Source organism: Merops nubicus, unplaced genomic scaffold (assembly GCF_000691845.1).
Source record: "Merops nubicus isolate BGI_N331 unplaced genomic scaffold, ASM69184v1 scaffold32792, whole genome shotgun sequence".
NCBI classification, from domain to species: Eukaryota; Metazoa; Chordata; class Aves; order Coraciiformes; family Meropidae; genus Merops; species Merops nubicus.
In genome coordinates this window covers 1-19,185 of record NW_008592127.1, presented here as the reverse complement: position 1 = coordinate 19,185, position 19,185 = coordinate 1, and the positions used below count along the sequence as shown (strand labels likewise).

General features: G+C 39.7%; 1 protein-coding gene across 1 annotated transcript; it reads right to left on the bottom strand.

The window, feature by feature from the left end:
- Positions 1-210: 210 nt before the first annotated feature.
- LOC103767937 (lysophosphatidylcholine acyltransferase 1-like) lies at positions 211-15,797 on the bottom strand (the record flags this gene model as incomplete). Its single annotated transcript, XM_008935070.1, has 5 exons — positions 211-422; positions 5,145-5,283; positions 7,986-8,084; positions 9,031-9,184; positions 15,672-15,797. Coding segments are annotated over 5 exons (703 nt in total), but the record flags the coding sequence as incomplete, so codon positions are not given.
- Positions 15,798-19,185: the final 3,388 nt, after the last annotated feature.

Genomic DNA, 19,185 nt, shown 5'->3' with positions numbered 1-19,185 from the left:
TGAAGCACATTCACATTTTTTGCCTTTCAAAGACCTTTTGGAAAAAAAATAAAGACACCTTTCCCAAAGTAACCTGGACCATGTTGTTAAATACAGCACGTATGATTCAAAGAACAGTATTAAGGTAGAAGAACTTTCACACACAAAACTGGTATTTGCTGTATAGTTGGAGTGATTTATGAAAATCCAAAGAAAAGACAATCCTCTCACCAGGAGAGGAAGGTAACAGTTGTAGTGTTAATTCAGTTTCTTCTGCAGAGGTTTGGGTTTATATTCAGCATTTTCAGGGCTGAAGTCAGTACAGATACCATTAGGAGCAGAAAGAGATGACATCTCCAAGCCACTCTCAGCTCCCATCTGATCCGTGTAGAGATAGTCTTCTGCAAAGCGTGGGTGCAACTCAGCAAATCTGTAGAAGTCATCTAAAAAAAAAAGTTACACAGAATCAGCTCTTTGAAACAGAAGGATGCTAAATCTGAATACTTACACATATAATCACATGATCACTTTGGAGAAAAATAGCAGCAGTTAACATAATGCTAGCACCAAAGCTTGTTTTAGCTTCTCAGCAGAAGTTTACCACATCCCCAGCTCTGAGATGCCACAGAGTTACCTAAACCCTCTGGAAACACTTCAGAGCTTAGCTTACAGGGTGCAGGGGGAAACAGGCTCAGGCTGGCATTAAAACGCAGGAGGAGCACCACATGGCCCCGCAGAGCATCCCACTGGTCACTGGGGGAAGGGCAGGAGCCCCCCTGCCGAGGAACAACCAACAGCAAGAGCAGTCATTTCTTAAAATCTGGAAAGTCCTTTGCAAACACGGCCTTCAATGCTCCTCAATCTAACACCACCTGTCACTCCTGCCTTCTGCTGTCAAGACTTCAGCACTTAGAAGTCCTAATATTTCAGAGAATAATATTGTGCAAATTTGTAACATTACGAAAAAAAACCCCTTATTTCAGTGTTGCATACTAATAAAGAAAATTAAAAGAGCAAGATCATTTCTTGGGGGAGCAGGGAATCTTTAACATCAAGAAGTAACATTTTTTGTTAAAAATCAGAAATTGAAGCCTTGTCACAATTTGCCCACATGACTCTAATCAGACATGATTTGAATACCAGATACTGTACAGGACCCCAGAACAGCTTCATAAGAAGCTATTCTTATAACGCGAACTGACAGTGGCTGGCTGTGAACACGACCACCGAGTCGGTCCCCTCCAGCTGCCCGCGCCAGCCCAGCAGGGCTCCCCCCATCGGCTGCTGCCGAGCTCCCGGAGCGCAGCGCACACCACAGCCCAAGTGGCCGGGTAGCGCAGGGAAGCCCGGCTGCCCCCGCTACCGCTGGGCTGGTGTGAGAGGAGCGAAGAACCAGCGCTTTCCCCCTGCGCCACACGACTCCCCTGGGGACTGTGCGTTTCTCTCAGTGTTGCAGAGGGTAAGGGAACGTCATTTGGCTGACAGGGGCGCTGGGGTTGTACATCTACCCTGCCTCTGAACTTTTGCAAAGGCATAGGTGGGAAGGATACAACAAACAGAACTTCATCCTTCCGCAAACAAAAAAGTGAGTATCCTTTATTCACAGTTTACACGGATCTAAATTATTTTGGACCCTGTAACTTCAACAAAAGCTGGTGATGTTTACACCATGAAAACAACCAATGTTGTGATTGAAAATGTTAAAAAAAAAAAAGCTATATGTACAACAGTCTGACTGATCATGTAAGTGCTAAAGTCTGAGTAAAAAGAACAAAAAAATACTAATTAAAAAAATCTTAGATGTCTGAAATTGAACAGGGCAAATTTTTTTCTGGTAATATTTAATGCAAGTTCAACTTTAAGTAATCTCAGCAAAGAATGTGATGCATCCGACCTTGTTACAACAGGACATGGAGAACTTTCTTCTATATTTAAAATATTTAACAGTGATAGTAGCAGCAATAATACATTAGAAACACTTGAGTGCAAACTGATTTCATCAGAATCACAACAGTTAAGGACATTCGGTGAACCCAGCTGAGTACACGATCTTTCTGCAGCTAGGAGACTTTCACCAGCTGCCAGCCCTAACTGGGCCTGGCCTGCAGCAGGAACACAGAAACATTCTTTTTTTTCACATGGATGCTTTTAGCCCATCTGAAGGATCTATTCCTTTTTGTAACAACACATACCATGTGTGCATCATATTAATGACCATGAAAAAACAGCTTTTTTTGGATAAGGTCATTCTGATAGTTGGTCCAACTAAGGCAAGAAAAGCATAACAATTTCAACCCGCAGTACCAAAGATGCTGTTACAATCACATTAGGCATAATCTTTTGTGCACAGGAAAGACTATTTACTGGAAACGTCATTTTAACTAATTCTTCAAAAAGCTACTGTTTATTTTCAGAAAATAAATTCAGAAAAATCCCTTGAAGCAGTTGTTCACACAAGTACAACAGTCTACATCCAGATCAACATCCTGACAATGCTACTGGGATCCATCCCTCAATGTTCTATCAGTACAGGATCCAAATTAAAAACCTCATATTCCAGGGACTAAATGGAGCAAGATAAAGTTTCTGATAGATCCAAGTAAGGAGATCTTACTCAAACAAGTCTTGAAGATACTATGGAATATTTATCAAAGTGTACACAGCAGAGTCCAAAGAAAAGTAAGTGGGATTCCATTTGCCTCACCCAGAAACTTGAGACAAGATGATGTCACAAGAATGACCTATTCCAGCATTACTTCTCAGTATCAGGTCTCACCTTGGAGCTCAAGCTTAAAGTAACTGTGATGCATGAGACAGGAAGAAAAGATCACCTTAATCATTTACTTGGGGAAAAAGTAATTTTGCTTTCTGCCCCTACTGAGAGAAAAGAGACAAAAAATAGGAAAGGACCTGAAGTGGAGTTCTTTAAGACTGCTGTCTATCCTTTTGCATTAAGTATGCACATGTACTACATGAACATCAAGAGTTTTTTCCCCCTGCCTTTGCAATACTCATCCACTCCTGATAGAAGCTGTGTGGTCACGAATTTCCTCTAGGTTTTGATCCCCCTCAGCTACAAGTTATTTTAGCATACAGGAACATATACCATAATCCTGTGGTTAATGTAGGTAAGGATACTACATTGTAAAGAACAAATAATTCTTCCTTCTCTGAACGTTCATCCATATGGATATTCACAATGCTGCCAACCCCCTCTTTCTTGTTACCAGCAAGCAAGGCAGTCTTCTCACCACTTTCAGTCATCTAGGACAGTTTCCTAGAACTTTTGATGCCCACCTACAGAACCTATTCACCTTCTCCAGATCATGTCTTAAGACTGAGAAATTTTACCTCTCTCTAGAATACAGTGAAGGGATAAGCTTTGGAATCAAGGCACATCTACATAGTTAAGCCAACAGCACACTGCTTAAGAGAACTGAAAAAAAACCCACAGATCTTTGGCACCTAGTGTATTTTCAAATACATGACAAAAATACAGACTTGCAACAATTTACATCTAACATTATCAATGTACTTATTAAAAACCCCAAACCCTCAATTTTGCTATTGGTTATTCTATTTACCTGCAACCCGAGCTTTTCCTTTGGGATGAGATCTCTGGCTTTGTGGACTCTGCTATATATATGTGCATCAATTTAGGTTTGATAATTTGGATATTTTACTTTTTGTTCTTAGAAGTGACACTGAAGACTTAATACTCCCAAATTTATGTTCTAAAGCCCTAAAGAGAAGGAGCTTGCGAGCAGACACCTCAGCTATGAGCATCCAAAGCAATGTCAGTACTCTTCCTCTGACTACAAAGTTTTGGTTTCTCAGAACTCTTCTGGACAAAGCTTTCAGAAAAGGTGTACTTTGCAGATTTTCCACCTCTCCTTTCTCAGTACTTAAGTACAACACATCAAGTAAGTGGAAAGTTGCACATATTATCAGGAAAGGCAAGTACTTCCAATGTAGAAAAGCAATACCAAAAGTTTATTTCCATCTTCTAATTCTTTACCACAATAAACTGGACGTCTATTTTGACTATTAAGCTTTCAGGTATGTTAAAATGCTGGTGCAATGTTTATATTGAGCACTTCCCTCAGAAACAGATCCAAGCAGAGGTTCAAAGATGTGATGCTGTGCAAAATGTAACTAGTTTTAAAGATGGATATTAACTCACATGTGGTAACTCACATGAACTGGTCTGACTTCACTTATACAATATTTCAAATGAAGCTATTCTCAAACAATGAAGTATGCCAAAATTAAAGTTCTGTTAGGCTTACCAGCTTAAGTTTCTGTGCTGGTATTTTTGAAGCTGGTGAAGGGGAGGGGGTGGGGGATGGGGCGTGCAGAAGCAAGAGTCGAGTCACTGCACGAGTTGGGAGACAATAAGGAACAACAAGGAGATGGGCAGGGAAAAGGGTTAGGTAGGATGGACATGGGAATGCTGGGGGTGGGACAGATGAGAGGTACAGAGTGGAAAGGGGCAGTACAGCAGGAGTCAAGGAGGCAAGACAGCAGTCCAGAAAAAAGGGAAGAGCAGTGATTCTCATTCCAGCAATTTTAAAATAGTTGCTGTTGGAGCTTTACATACATATGGTATGATTGAAATGGGAATTACTAGTGTAGAAATTGTGATTTACTAACATTGATGTCTTAATTTGTGAGATTCTTATAAATGAAATACTGATTATCCTGCAGGGAAACTACTAAAACAGGGTATGTCATCAGCACCTCTGCTGGAAACATGAACTTTGCTATCAGCAACTCAGTTCATACTTAAAAGGTTCAAGTAAATTTAGAACCTTACTATGTAGAAGAAGGAGGATCTGAAGTAGCACACAAGTACGATGATTCCCAGCACAATCTAGTCACCCAGATCTCAATTTCAAAATGAACTTTCTCGCCTCCAGATCACCCGCATGACAGACTGTCCATGGAGCAGCCCCATTAATGCTCCCTCATTTCCCCCAGCCCCACACCGTCCTGACTTATTTTCAAACACCCTGAGAAATTATTATAGGAGTAGAAAGTCTTGTATCCCCCTGTATTCTTGGAAGGCAAAAATAGTGGGGAACAGGTACAAGAGACCAAACAACAGGATAGAGCTATGACAGCTTTCTTAAAACAAGAAGTTTAGAACCACCCAAAATGCTTACCATATGTAATCTCTCCTTCTTCTCCTTCGTCTACAGCTCTAAAAAGATGCGTAACATTAATCTGTGACACACCCATGGCAGTCTTCAGAATATAAGCTAAATCCTCTTCTGTTATAGTTCCATCTTCTGACTGGTACAGCTATGAATCAAGACAAAGATAAATCACTGCAAAGCTGAATGTCAACTCTTACAAAGAGCATCACACTAAAGAGTGAAAAATTTAAATTTTTACTGGTACTGGAAATTCTAGTCACTCTCAGATTGATGTGATCTACTAGGGATTTCTGATTAGTCAGCATAAAAGATAGTATTGATTATTAGTTCACCTGGGTACACTTAGAAAGTAAATCTTGCTATATTCAGAAAAAAGAAAAATCTGTATTTCACGCCTAACCACTGGAATTCCAGTGCCATTCAATGTCTGAGCTCCAAGAGAGACTGTGGAATCAGGAGATATATTTAGGACAGCCTAAAGCAGACACTGCTTCCACATGGTCAGATGTAAAACTCAAGATTCCTTTGACCACAATCAAATTGATTTGAGACACCATTTGCATAAAATGCCTGGTGTATTAATCAGGAGACTTATACCCCAGGGACAGGCCTATAATTTTGTACAAAGACTTACTCTAGAAAATATCAATTTGCATAGTCTTATGTCCTGAAGTAAAAAGTTTCCTCACAGAAAGATTCAACTTTACTACTGACAGGGAGACTGACAAGTAAAAATAACTCCTCATAGTCTCATTCTTTTTTTGTATACACATACAATGTTTTCCCCTGAAAACAGGACCTGGGTACATCAAAACATCTGTAACAAATACATCTTCATTAAGCTTTTGAAAATAACTCCATCTGCCTGTGCAATGGAAATAGAGAAAAAGAGTTTCTGAAACATCCCTGTCTTATTCTCAAGCATGACAACACTCCAAATATTGAACCATATAAAAGTTGCTATTTTGGAAATTTCGTTTTAGTTTCTCTACATCACTGACAAAGTGGGAACTGATGAGATTGAACAAAACAGGCATAAGGATGTATTTTTTACACAAGCAGAAGTTGCTGTCATGAGACAACACACTTGAATGGAATTTAAAATGTTAGTGGAATAAAAAAAAAATTTGAAGTGCTGTGGAAGTCAATATTCATGCTCAAATCAGGAATCCTGCCTTTTCCTCCCTAGCTCCTAAGCTGCATGCTGTTTCACAAGAAGTAGGGGCAAAGATGAGACACTTGTTCAATAAAATCTGCTGTATTTTCACAGCTGAAGCAGTCAGAAGGTGACACTCAATGCTAAGGCTCACAAGCATCATACTGACAAGATTTACAACATCCTTTAGTTTCCTTTGCAGTTAGGAAGGGAGGATGCATAGCACTTACACTGGAGTGCTGCTCTTTGACTTGACTGCCATAATCCCCACTTCTAATTGCCCACTGCTTTAGAACTCTGGTGGCTCAGTAACTCCTATTTTTCAAGTTCTTTAGCCACATACTAAACGCTCTGCTCTGAATGTTGCACTTTATCCCTGAAAACAAATGACAAAGTGCTCTGCAAAAAGTAGCACACGGTAGAGGACAGCACCTGTTCAAAGTCACACACGGTGGACTTGCCAGTACCAGGTCAACTTTGGACTTGATGATCTTAAAGGTCTTTTGCAACCTAAATGATATTATGAGTCATGAACTGGCTAGATCTTCAATGGCTCCCAGTAAGCTGTCTGAATCCCTCTTACTGTACATGAACCCAGGACAGGAAGTAAGAAAGGATTTATAAAAAGAAAAAAATTCTCTCCCTTTTTTCTAGAATACTGTGAGCAAAATTTCCTCTGCTTGAGACTTTATTGGTTATTATAAAAAGGAGCCATACCTATTTCCCCTTGCTCAGTGCTTACCATTCTTAACACACACATAGCTCCTCCTTTCATCAAATTTGTTTGGTATTGGCAAAAGGGTAGGAATGAGATGTGAAGACAAAACATTCACAGGAGCCTCATTTCTTTAGCAAAACATAGTTAAGAGAATACAGGAAAACTGAAAAACCTAAAAACAACTACTCAGAAAATAAGGCTGCCATGTAGTACCATGCAATGGAATGTTCTCAACTCCATGCTCTCACAAGTGAGGAGAGCATCAAGAGTTAGCACTTCTCAGTTTCTGCAGTGCTAAAGACCATCTGAGTTCAAGGCAAAGGGAAAAGAGGATGTAGGATGCAACAATGGAATGGCAAACATTAGGTATTGCTGCTGTCACCTTCCCAAAAAGCCTGAATTAACCATCTACGCTAATGTCACATCAAACCACCAAGGCTAAAACAAGATAAGCAGCACTCCTGAGAGGTGTGATGTCTGGGCAGAGGCTGCAGGACCAACACAGAGACACAGTAAGACTAAGAGGGAAGAAAATCTGACCAAGAAGATAAAAGGGGTAAAATCCCAAAAATCTTTGTTAACATGTAGGAAAAAAAGTATTAATAATATTAATTTGAAAAATAAGATCTGACTGAAACATTATAGAAGTAGTAAGCACACCTCATTAGCTTTTAGTTTAGAGAGATCAATGCAAAGGACTTGAGTTTTGAGACTCAACGTGCTGAAAAGGATTCTACCAGAGTCCTACAGACAACAACTTCAAACCCTAAGCTTCCAGAATTTTACACAACTTAAACTTGCAATGCATTCCCTCTGAACATGACCTCTTAATCTAAATGTTATTTTTAAACGCATTTTAAAATGTAATTAAGTACTAAAAGGGCATGTGAAACAAGTTTCTACTAAGTCTAATGACAGTATTAATAATTTCTAAAAATAAGTACAGTACATAGGGGAAGAAAATACTGCTTACCTGAAAAGCCAGCTGAATAGTTTCCAGTGTTTTGGATGGCTTACAGACAACTGACAGAGCAATGACAAATTCCCGAATGTCAATTATGCCATCTTCATTCTGTGAAGGAAAACCTCACCTCAAAATATGGCCATTTGTATGAGAACTTTCATAAATAACTCACAATTGCTAAAGATGCAGCAAATTCAGAAAGATCATTATATATGCCACTGCAAAAAAACAGTCTCACTGGAAGTACATCAGGGCAAGAAGCTGGGTCATCAGAGCTCTGCAGGGCCTTTGCAGAGTCTCAGCCAGAACTCATAATTCAAATATTCTTGGAAGATAGCACTACTACTGTCACCTTTCATTTGTGTATTTAATATTTTTAGGTTAAAATACTTGTATCACCAGATTAAAATAAAATTAGAGAACCAGAGGACAAGGTAGCCCAGTTCAAGTCCTGAACGCATGACAGCTGCTCTTTGATCTATGAGTAGAACACCGTGGACATATCCACCTCCTGGTCCAAACAGCACCTCATGCAGACAAAGCTAATAGTCATTTCCCCCTTCTGACTGCTTGCCAAAGGAATGAGAACTGGCTCATTTGCCAGGTTCCTAGATCCTTTGTTTCACATATCCTAGAAGAGCAAGTGATTTCAGCTAACAGGCACTGCCTTCAGCTGCAACAAGCACCAGCAGCAGTTTGGCCTGAACCCATCTTTCTTCCTCTTCAGATTTTGCATCTAGAAAAAAAAAAAAAAAGATCGGTCTTGTCCAACTGACACTCCTTGTAACTTCTACCTGAATGAATGCTTTAGTTAGATTGGTGACAGGTGCTCTTACCTTGCAGTGGGAAAATATTGTGGTGAGGTGCTCAAAAGCACTTCGCACTGGCCCAAATCAGGCCTCAGTGAATTGGATGGTTGATGTTTGGACTTGATACCTTACAGATCTTTTTCAACCCTAATGATTCTATTATTCTAATTCAGCTGGAACAGAATTAGGCTGAAGCAGAGTGTACCCAAAGTAGTACAATTTTTAAAATGGATGCTGCTCCTTACCTCATCAAAAAGTGCAAACATGCTTTCCAATGTGTGAGAAACTGGCAATTCCAGGTACGCTGAAAACTCTTCAAGATCAACCTTTTCTTCTTTCATTTTCATGGCACTTGCAGCATATTTATCAAGATCACCCTCAAGTGTTTCTGGCTTCAGCCTACAAAGTGTATTATTTTTCCATATTTTAAAAATAAACCAAACAAAGCAATGGAAGATAATTGTCTAAAATATTACAAAATCTGCAATAAGAATTACTAAGCAACTTTATTAGAAAATAATGTACTCCTGTAATTTTAAGGCTCTCATTGGTTCTTGAGCTGTATTAGAAATCACTGCGAGGGCTTAGGAACCCTGGTCATAAACTTGTGTCCTTTACTCTACCTTGATTATAAGCTGTATGTGTAAGCAGTTCAACACAAACAAGAAACACAGTTTAGAACTACCTCTTAAACACCCGGCATGCAGAAGTAGGTAGGATTTAGGTCACCTGAACATGGCTGTATTGTAGGACAGTAACATAAACCAATTACGTTTCCAAATTTACTAGTGTCACTGAGCAGAAAAGACCTGATGCATCTTGCCCAAAAGAAATCTGGGATTACCTAATAGCGATTATACAGTTAATCCTGTTTGTCAGTCCTCATTTCTCACGTTCAGTCTGGAGCAGGACACTTATGAGGCGATGCAAACAAAGCTATAGCAGTTAACAGCTACAGAAATTCCCTCAGTCTTTCCAATTGCAGAACCAAATTTTGACTGATGAATGAATGGCTTTTTATTTATGCAAAGCTACCTGTTTTTGCTTTGCAAAAGAAGTCTTACTATGAATATAAGAAAGAGTGCTGCAGGTGTGTGGGGAAAAATATATTCCCTCCCTAATACAACTTCAACTAAATCTTGATCAGCAAGTTTCCTCTGAACTGATTTAGGGTAATGTTGGCATCCAAGCTTTCCAGTCTGAAGACAAAAGAAGCCAATGAAGTCTTCCACAATATTCTTCTGCAGTTGTCTGTTTTGCTCTTTGCTGCTGCAGACAAGGAAGAGCAGTTTGTTTACAAAATTCACAAGCTCACACCAGAATTGTTCCCAGACTGCAGCTGGGACTCCTCAGAAGCTTCCTCTCAGTGAAAAGAATGAACAAAATACTTAATATCAGCATTCTCAGGAGCTATTGAAAAAAAAGATAAGAGCATATCTGATAGGAAGACTGATAGGTCAGCTCCATATCTGGATCACTTACTGAAATGATGTTTCCTTAAAAAAAAAAAAAAGAAAATCACTGTTTTTAAGTCAAAATACAACTACATGCTGTCTGCCATTACTTAAACTGACTTACCAAAAATGCACTAACTAAACTATGCCAAGCCCTGTATTTCTGCATTACAAGACCTGAATGTGCAAGAACTCTTCTGGAGACCCACAGACGCTATGGAACATTCATATATTCTGCATCCTGGCAACAAAGCACCTGTCTTAAATTTTGGTCCCAGGCAGTATGAGAAGAGCAGTGAAAATGCTAATTTTCCACAATCAAGTAGAAAAGTAGCAGGAATGAATCCATGGAGGATTTGAGATGCACACAGAACTCAGCTTCTTGCATGCAGGACTACATGTAAGAAGTCTAATACATCCCCACTGTAGAAGCTGAAAAGGATGTTAACTGTAGGATGAGGACAGTTGGCATCCACATCCTCTCCTGAGATAAACCACCTACAGAACATGCAGTCTAACATGTCTCTGAATCAGAGAGATCTGCAATGAATTAACTCAAAATTCACCTTCTAGAACTGAGGAAACTTGTTTGGTGAGTAGTAGTTGAGACTTTTGAGATCTCCTCTTCATCAGTCAATTAAATCTGAAAAGCTAAGAAGTTTTAAGGCAAAACCTTGTAGGGAATGTAGCATGGCTTACCATAACTCTTACAGACATCTTGTGGTTTGGGTTTTGTGACTACAGAAACATGTGAGCCAATATCAAAAAGAGTATGTGGATCAGTGAGGCAAACTTCCTGCTTCAGCTTGAGAACGACTGCACTGTACTTCTGGTAACCCAAGGTGAGCTCACTTCCCTTTGAGAATCAAAGTAACTCATGTGTGGTTGATCATGACTTACTATGCTGAGGTCTCATGGAGCTCAGTGTTCCAAATCCCACAATAGGTTCCAAACCAATAGGAAAAGTTTTTAATATCTCAATTCCTTTAAAGTTGTTACTTTTATCCCAGTGGAAGCTATAAAAGCTGGGAAGCTAACAGTGGATGTCTTCACTCATGAAATCATGCTTGTTTGCCTAATGGCTTCCATGCAGGATCTGGTCTTTACAATATATAACATCATTTTCTGTTGTGGTGTTTTGCTTCATTCTTTAGGCCAGTGCATGCTAAAGAGAACAAAAAGTCATTCCCAAGTACCCAAAGACAGAAAGGGGATTTTTCAAGATAAATCCTTCACACCAGACTTCATAGATAGGATATTTTCAGCATAATTACCACTATTTTTAGCAAGTGAGATATCTTACCTCCTTAAAGCTAGTTTTAGGTGCATTTGAAAACAAATTCCTCTCTTGAGAACCTGCCAAAAACTTTCTAGTGCCTCAAAGAGATGGAAGTTGCATAAGAACAGCTGGATCTTTTAGATAACTACTGTAAACTGCAAGCTCTGAGAAACATGCCTGAAGCCAGAAAAGCACAGTACATTCAGTTTTATGTCCACTGATGTACTTCTGTGCAACTGCTTGTCACAATGGAGAAAGGATAGTGCACAGCTGCAAAATGGACCTTCCCAATGCCCTGGCACACCCTGCCTTCACCCACAAGACAGAGGCCACCATGGTTGGTATCTGCTACGTTAAGCCTGATCCGTGATCACCTCCTGTAATGGGCAGTATTGCTTTTATCATCAATGTAGATGGACAACATCCTCTAAAGCGTTGGGGTTTTTTTGTACAGATGATGCCTGAACACTCTGAAGTCACGCTCCCATTAGTTAGCTGAGGGGTTATTACCTTGGGGATGCAAAGCTCTACCTACAGTCCGGACCACCACTTCAAGCACATATGGACAGCAGAAGTTTGCCATGTAGTCTGGATAGTAAAGGCTGTTGACCAACCATAGACAGGCGCCAGGCCTATGAGGCAATTATCTCCTCCTTGCAGACCTTACGAGTCTATATGCCTGGTAGGAACCTTGTGGCCAAGCAGATAATATAATACTGCAGAGCAGTGTTCAAAATGGAGCTGCTGTTTAATTCAGGTTATTCTTACCAAAACACTATAGCCTTTAAGAGAGCAGAACCAATTCAACACATGTAGGTTTACTAACACTGAACTTCATCGGGGCCAGGCATTGTGTAAGGTAGGCAAACTCTGCAGGCTTGCTAAGGCTGTAGAACATTCTTCCAGGACAGACTTCATTAGCACAAGACATCAATAATACTCAGTCTCTGGAGACTACGTTATGTTCTTCTACTTCCCATTTGTATTGCCAGCCAACTACCATACTGGAAGAGACAAGGTACCATCTTGTACAAATACCAGTGCTGCCTCACCCCCCAAAAAAAAAAAAAAATAGAAAATTAATTTGAAGTTAGTTTGGAGCAAATAAGAAAAATCATGAAGTAGAAAACGGTGACTAGAACAGAAGGGCATGAGACACATCCACCCTTGCTAGATGTTCCAATCCATACTTGGGGTTTTAGCAGTGAAAGATTTTGGAGAAAGAACAACCAGGAAGCAATGAAGTAAATAACACAGTAGCAGAGTAGTGGATGTTAACAAACTGAAGGGTAGATAAAAAGCAAGAGAAGAGAGATCAGTAAAGAAAAAAACCTAATATATGTCAAGCACAGGATAAGCAAACACATGATATTTAGTCCACCTGGAAGTTTCATGAAGCACTAAGTACTCTTTTTTTTTTTTTATTGTGTCCCAGAAAGATGCAAAAGGCCTGGACCACTAGAATTACTTGAGCAAAATGTCAGGTCACATCAAGATCTGATTTTCTAAGTCTCACCTAATAGCAAGTAGAACAGCCACTAAAACATTTCCACTTTGGATTGCAATGTGTGGTTTGTTTTTGTTTGTTTGTTTTAAATGTATCTCTACTTTTCAGAAAGTAAAACAATTAAAACTAGGAAGTCACAAATTTTTTAAAAAAATATTAGAAAATCATTTGACTGAAAGCTGGAAATTCTCTATGAAGCTACTCATGGCCTAACCAAGCCAAAGTTCCATAAGAAAGGGAAATAACAGTAAAGGTTAGAAAGTCCTTGTAGCTCATGGGCAAAGTGAATGCATGAATTAGACTGAGCAGAAGTTTGAGACAATAGGAACAAATCAAATCAGAACTGAAAGATCTCCTTTCAGGCCACTACCCTAAAGCAGCTCATAAAAAGTATCTTATAAAAAGATGGAGATAAAACTTAATTTTACTGTATTAACATGTCCTGAAGGAGAAGAAATTCAAAGAAGTCTTTAATCAGGCACAAAATCCAAACAAGCTTCAATGTCTAGAAACCAGTCATAGATCCAGTCAAAGTACAAATAGAGAATCACTTTAAGCAGTGAAGTTATTAATTGTGAAAAATCATCAAATGAAGCAGAGGATTTTGAATGTAGGAGAGCTACCATAAAGACTGCACACAGCCCAGTACCCAGCTGACTGCTCAGACACGGGTTCTCAGGCTGAGGAGAAGCTCTCTGCCCCAGGACTGCTGAAGGCAGGCCTTGAGAGGCGGAGGCGGGGTCAGGCGCTCCCGCTGGCAGAGCAGCCGCCTCACCGCCGAGCCCGGGAGGAGGCCGCTGAGCTCGGGCCAGCGGTGGCCTGGCAGCTGCACAGCGGGGTTAGCAGAGCCCAAGCTCTGCATCGCATCAAACGGGAGAACTCGCTGCTGTGGCTGTGTGGCCTCTGGACTGGGTCCCAGCCAGCTGAGCACAGACTAAGCAAATTCAACAGAACGTTCATGAATCCTGTAGATACATAATGTGAACAGAAATAACTCTCCAGTGCGGCAAGCTGAGGTATAACTTGAGTTCAAAGAACCTAAACCAAAACCAAGTCTGGATTTGCCTTATTATAAAAACCTTGCATTTAAAACTGGATATTAGCTTGAAGGTATATTATTGCTCAAAACCAAGTATTAAGACTGGAAACAAAAGCCATTGGATAAAGTTTACTGTTCCGGTTATTTAGGGCTGTGACTGGGTGAACTTAATGCTTCCCTGGCCTCAAAACCTTTGAATAAACAGCAAAATGACTGCATTGCCATCAAGAATCCAGCAGAGATGAAGTCATATTACAATCTTCCTCCAATTGTCCCAGAAAAATACTATCATAATAGCCTTCTTATTGGCACATATCCAAATTAAAACAGGATAAAATTTCACCAATGTACAATCACTCAAACCAGACAACTTCTGAATTGTGGGGAATCTCACTCACAAAACACATGCAATCATTTTAGACACCAAAACAAAACCCCAGAAAAGTATAATTTGAAAGTACAGTTTTAAATTGAGCAGACAGAAGCCAGACAATTTAACAAGAGGATTAAAGTGAATCCCAGGATTATCAACTGCATAATACGAGACGTGGGTGGTTTGTGAGGTTGTTGTTCTGTGGTGGTGTTTTGGTTTGGTTTTCTTTCCCCCCGCCCTTTTTTTTCCCCCCTCCTTAGTACTGTAAATTCAGAGCCTTTGGAACAAAGCAAGAATCTTTGTTTCCCCTTAGAAGTCTCTCCTATCCTACTGGAAGTCAGATGGAGGTCCTGACAATTAATTAAAATACACATTATCTGAATGCGTAATGCATGTTGCCCTACATTCCTTATTCTCCAACAGATCTTTCTATTTTTTTTTCATTTATGTACACAAACTGAAAGATGAAGGAAAAAATAGTGAAAGGAAAGTAGAGAATGGAAACATGAAATTATGCTCTACACTTTCAGGTGTTTGTTAAAGCAGTGAACAGGATGAGGCTGTAAATTTAGTTTGTGGTTCTTCAGTAGGATGAGAGAAGACATAGGAGAAAAACTGGAAAACAGCAGTAATAAGTTCTGCTACATGGTTTATGTGATTTTTTTTTTTTTTTTTTTCACTGTTTGCTGAAGCTTTTCTGAAAGGTAAAGGTAGAGGGAACTGAAGCTATGAGAAGACAGATGAGAGGAGCACAAGCTAGTTTCATTGGAAAGTCCACCCAGCAGTAGCCTACTCAAAAGATCAACCACTTCTTTGTGCTTCTTGGGAAAGGATGACCCCTCTGCCCTCACATTTATAATGCTAATCCAGTCACAAGACTGCTATGGCAGCACAGTTCTCCCTTCAGAGATGTCACCAGAAAGTGCAACTGACTCTTAACTGTACCAAATATTAGAAACCCTACAGTATTCCTGATCCTCTTCACGAGGGGTCTTCTAGCTTTGTGCAGGAATGAACATTTCAGATACACTCAGCTCACTTGTCAAACTCTGAAAATATGAATTTTACAACCTGCCCTGCTCATTAGGATCTAGGCCTGCAAGTGAAGAACTGTATTGGTTTAATCTGATAATGTTGTTCCCCCAGTGGTAGCGACAACACTCCATATATATTCATAAATGCAACACTGTTAACATAAAGAGGCACCTTACATATAAATGTTCTATATGCTCACCCAAGGCTTCTCACAAGCTTTGCAAATTCCAAAAGACATGTGTCTGAAGGCAGACGAAGTTGTCCTTCAGCCAATGCTAGCTGACAGTCTTCAAATGTGTAATCTGTCACTGGAACTCCCAATGCCCTTGAACAAACCAAAGAAATACAGTAAGCAAGATAAATCTAAGAAAATTAAGCAGAATCACTTTTTTTTATAGCAATAAAGCCTGTAACAATTGTGCTCTTTTCTGAAAAACTATAAGGAAAAGCACAAAAGAGAGTTCACACACATCTGTTTTGACTTTACAAGTATATGAAAATATAAAAGAACATTAGGCAGTTCCTAGACTTTCAACTTCCTTAATACTTTCATTGAAGTGAATAACAAGGTTTTCAAAATTTTTAGTCTAGAATAAAATTAAATATTGATGTGTATTATTACTGCAACAAATAAATCTATAATCCCTTCAGCATAAAAACTATTGTCTTCAGGTAATATTAAAATTATACAACAGGCAACATTTCTCCATAAAGAATGGCTAGAACATAAAGCATAAAAGTAAATACAGTTACACTCCAAACATAGACAAGTTATCTTGAAGTGTACAACATAAAAAAGGTAGAAGAAAAAGTACTTCCAAGTTTTTACATGCCAAACAATTAAGTACTCAGTTTTGCTTTACTTCTATCTTGATGCTTTCTAGTAATAGCAGCACCAAGAGGTACTTCAAGGAAATCCCGGTATTGTAGTTGCACTGCATTTGCTGTGCCAAAGTTGAGAAAAACACTTTGGTTTGGAAGAGGCCTTTAAGAATTCAGGTTACAAACATAAGATGCAATTTAGAAAGCAAATACTACTACACAAGACAGTTGTCTGCCACGTTTTCCATTATATTTGGTTTTATTTAAATTAATATGGAACATTATCTCCTTTGTGCAGCCTTTTCTAATTTTATGAAGTCTTCACAATCTTTTTTTTCTTGACTTACCTGCATTCTTTTCATCTCTAGGTTTTTCTGCCTTACTACTAACCATGTTTTTCATCTGTGAAGTTAATATACAGTAATGGCAAGACTGATAAAAAACCCTTCAGGCATGCCACAGTCATTTTGGCTTTGATGAAAACTCTGCATTCAATTCTACGCTTTATTATAGACAGTTTGATCTGTAATGGCAGCTACCTCTCATGCAATAACCACTTAATTTCTGTTAAGTAGCCTCTTCCCGAGAATCTTGTTACAAGGCCTTTGAATGCCAATGTAAGTAAGAAAAGCCAGTTCTCTTTTATCCACCAATTAATTGTCAAACTTCAGGAACTGTAATACATTAGTAAGATATACTCTTAACTGATCAGGTTTCTCTCTTCTCTTTAAGGTTAAGAAAGTTAAATAATCACAAGAACACCTCAGTAATAGATGTTCAAGCTCAAAAGTACTAAATATGTTAAAAAAATTTATAAACCACTTACAAATAAAACACATACAGTGTAGTAATTTTGGAGGGACAGCCTCCCCTGGCAAGAAGACACAACAAACAGGAAGGAACAAGCAGAAGAATTCAACAAAACCAAAACCATAAAGGCACATGGAAGCAGCATCTTAAAGATCTGCAGACTGAAAAGTCTAAACTGCCTGATGAGTACAACCCTAAGCAATTAAATTCAGTTCCTCCAAATTTTTTACTTCCTTATCACTCTATTCCTCCTATCAAGAGTGTCCAAGTAGCATATGCAAATCAGTAAACCACTTAATGGAAAGGACGAGAAGTTCTTGTGATTGCATATTTCATCCTATAGACTTGTGTTTCACAGAGTAATGGATGTTGTATAAAATCCAGATGAAGAACTCCCCCATGCTGTGGGGATTTCAACCCCCTTTTCAAGTTCCACCTGACTCAGAGATCAGGCACTGCAGGTCTTGTTTGTACATGGTGTTCAATATAGCATTGCACTACACAATATGAAATCATCGGTATTATACGACGTAAAATCCATTTTCCCTGGAAGAAGAAAAGTGGGTGGATGAAAGATGGAGAGCCTGTCCTGCTAGTTTAGATTGCTTCCCGTTCTCTTCTCTTCTATGGTGTGTGCACTAGATCATCCTTTTAAGTTTCTGAGCAGAGCAGCCCTGCAGAGGACTTTGGGGTGCTGGTGGACAAAAAGCAGGACATGAGCCAGCAATGTGCTCTCACAGGCCAGAAAGACAATTTCATCCTGGGCTGCATCAGGAGAATCATGACCAGCAGGTTCAAGGAAATGATTCTCCCCCTCTATTCCACTCTCACGAGACTCCACTTGGCGTCCTGCATCCAGCTTCGGGGCCTCCAGTGTAAGACAGACATGGACCTGTTGGAACAGATCCAGAGGAAGGCCACGAGATTGATCAGCGGGAGTTGGAACACCTCTCCTCTGAGACAGGCTGAGAGAGTTGTTCAGGCAAGAGGAGAGATGGCTCCAGGGACATCTTATAGTGGCCTTCCAGTATCTGAAGGGGGCCTACAAGACAGATAGGGAGGAACTCTATCAGGGAGTGTAGTGATAGGATGGTGGGTTAACAAACAGAGGATAGATTCAGACTAGCTATTTGTAAGAAATTCTTCACTGAGGGTGGCAAGACACTGGAAGAGGTTAACCAGAGAAGCTGTGGATGCCCTCTCCCTACAAGTGTTCAAGGCCAAGTTGGATGGGACTTTGAGCAACCTGGTCTAGTAGAAGGAGTCCCTGCCCATGGCAGGGGGGGTTGGAACTAGATGATCTTTAACATCCCTTTCAACTCAAACCATTCTACAATTCTATGATTCCCTGCCAATTTCAAGTGAGACAGCTGAACTTCTAGGGCAGCAAGGACACACCATGAGCAGTACTATCCAGAACGGCTTACATAAAAGAATGTGGCACTAACTAAATGTCTTGTGCAGCCAGGCACATTACACCAAATTCCATCCCATCTTAAGTCAGCAGTAGCTATAGCACACAACTGAAATAGAGACCTGCAGACAATAAGCTGAAGCACAGGGCAATTACACAGAAAAGGGGAAGCTGGTTGAAAGCATGTTAAAAGACGAAACAGAAAGGGTGAAGTTCTCGGTTGTGATACAAACCAACACACCATATTAAGGAAACAGGCGAACTGACAAGACACCAAATGAGATTCTGAAAGTACAAAAAAAGTTCAGTATGACCCAGAACTAATTAAAGACAGCAATTAGAATGAAAATATTTAAAATAAAAAAACTCCACAAAAAAACCAACAACATTCTCTCAGGGAAAACAGAGGAGTCAAACAAGTTAAAACAGCTATAAAGTGGCAAGCCAAAGCAAGAAACAATTAACTTGTTAAAAGGAAAAGCTAGAAGCTCCTCAAGCACATCAAAAGAAAGATGACTAAGAAAGATCAGGTCACTCAAACTGGGGGGAGGGTAGAAGCCTGACTGTCTGCTGTCCCAGAACCAATGCCAGATTTAAGTCACTTCCCCTAAGTAATGGTCCCTAAACATGTAGAAAGATCCTAGCCAGAGGAATTAAAAAAAAAAAA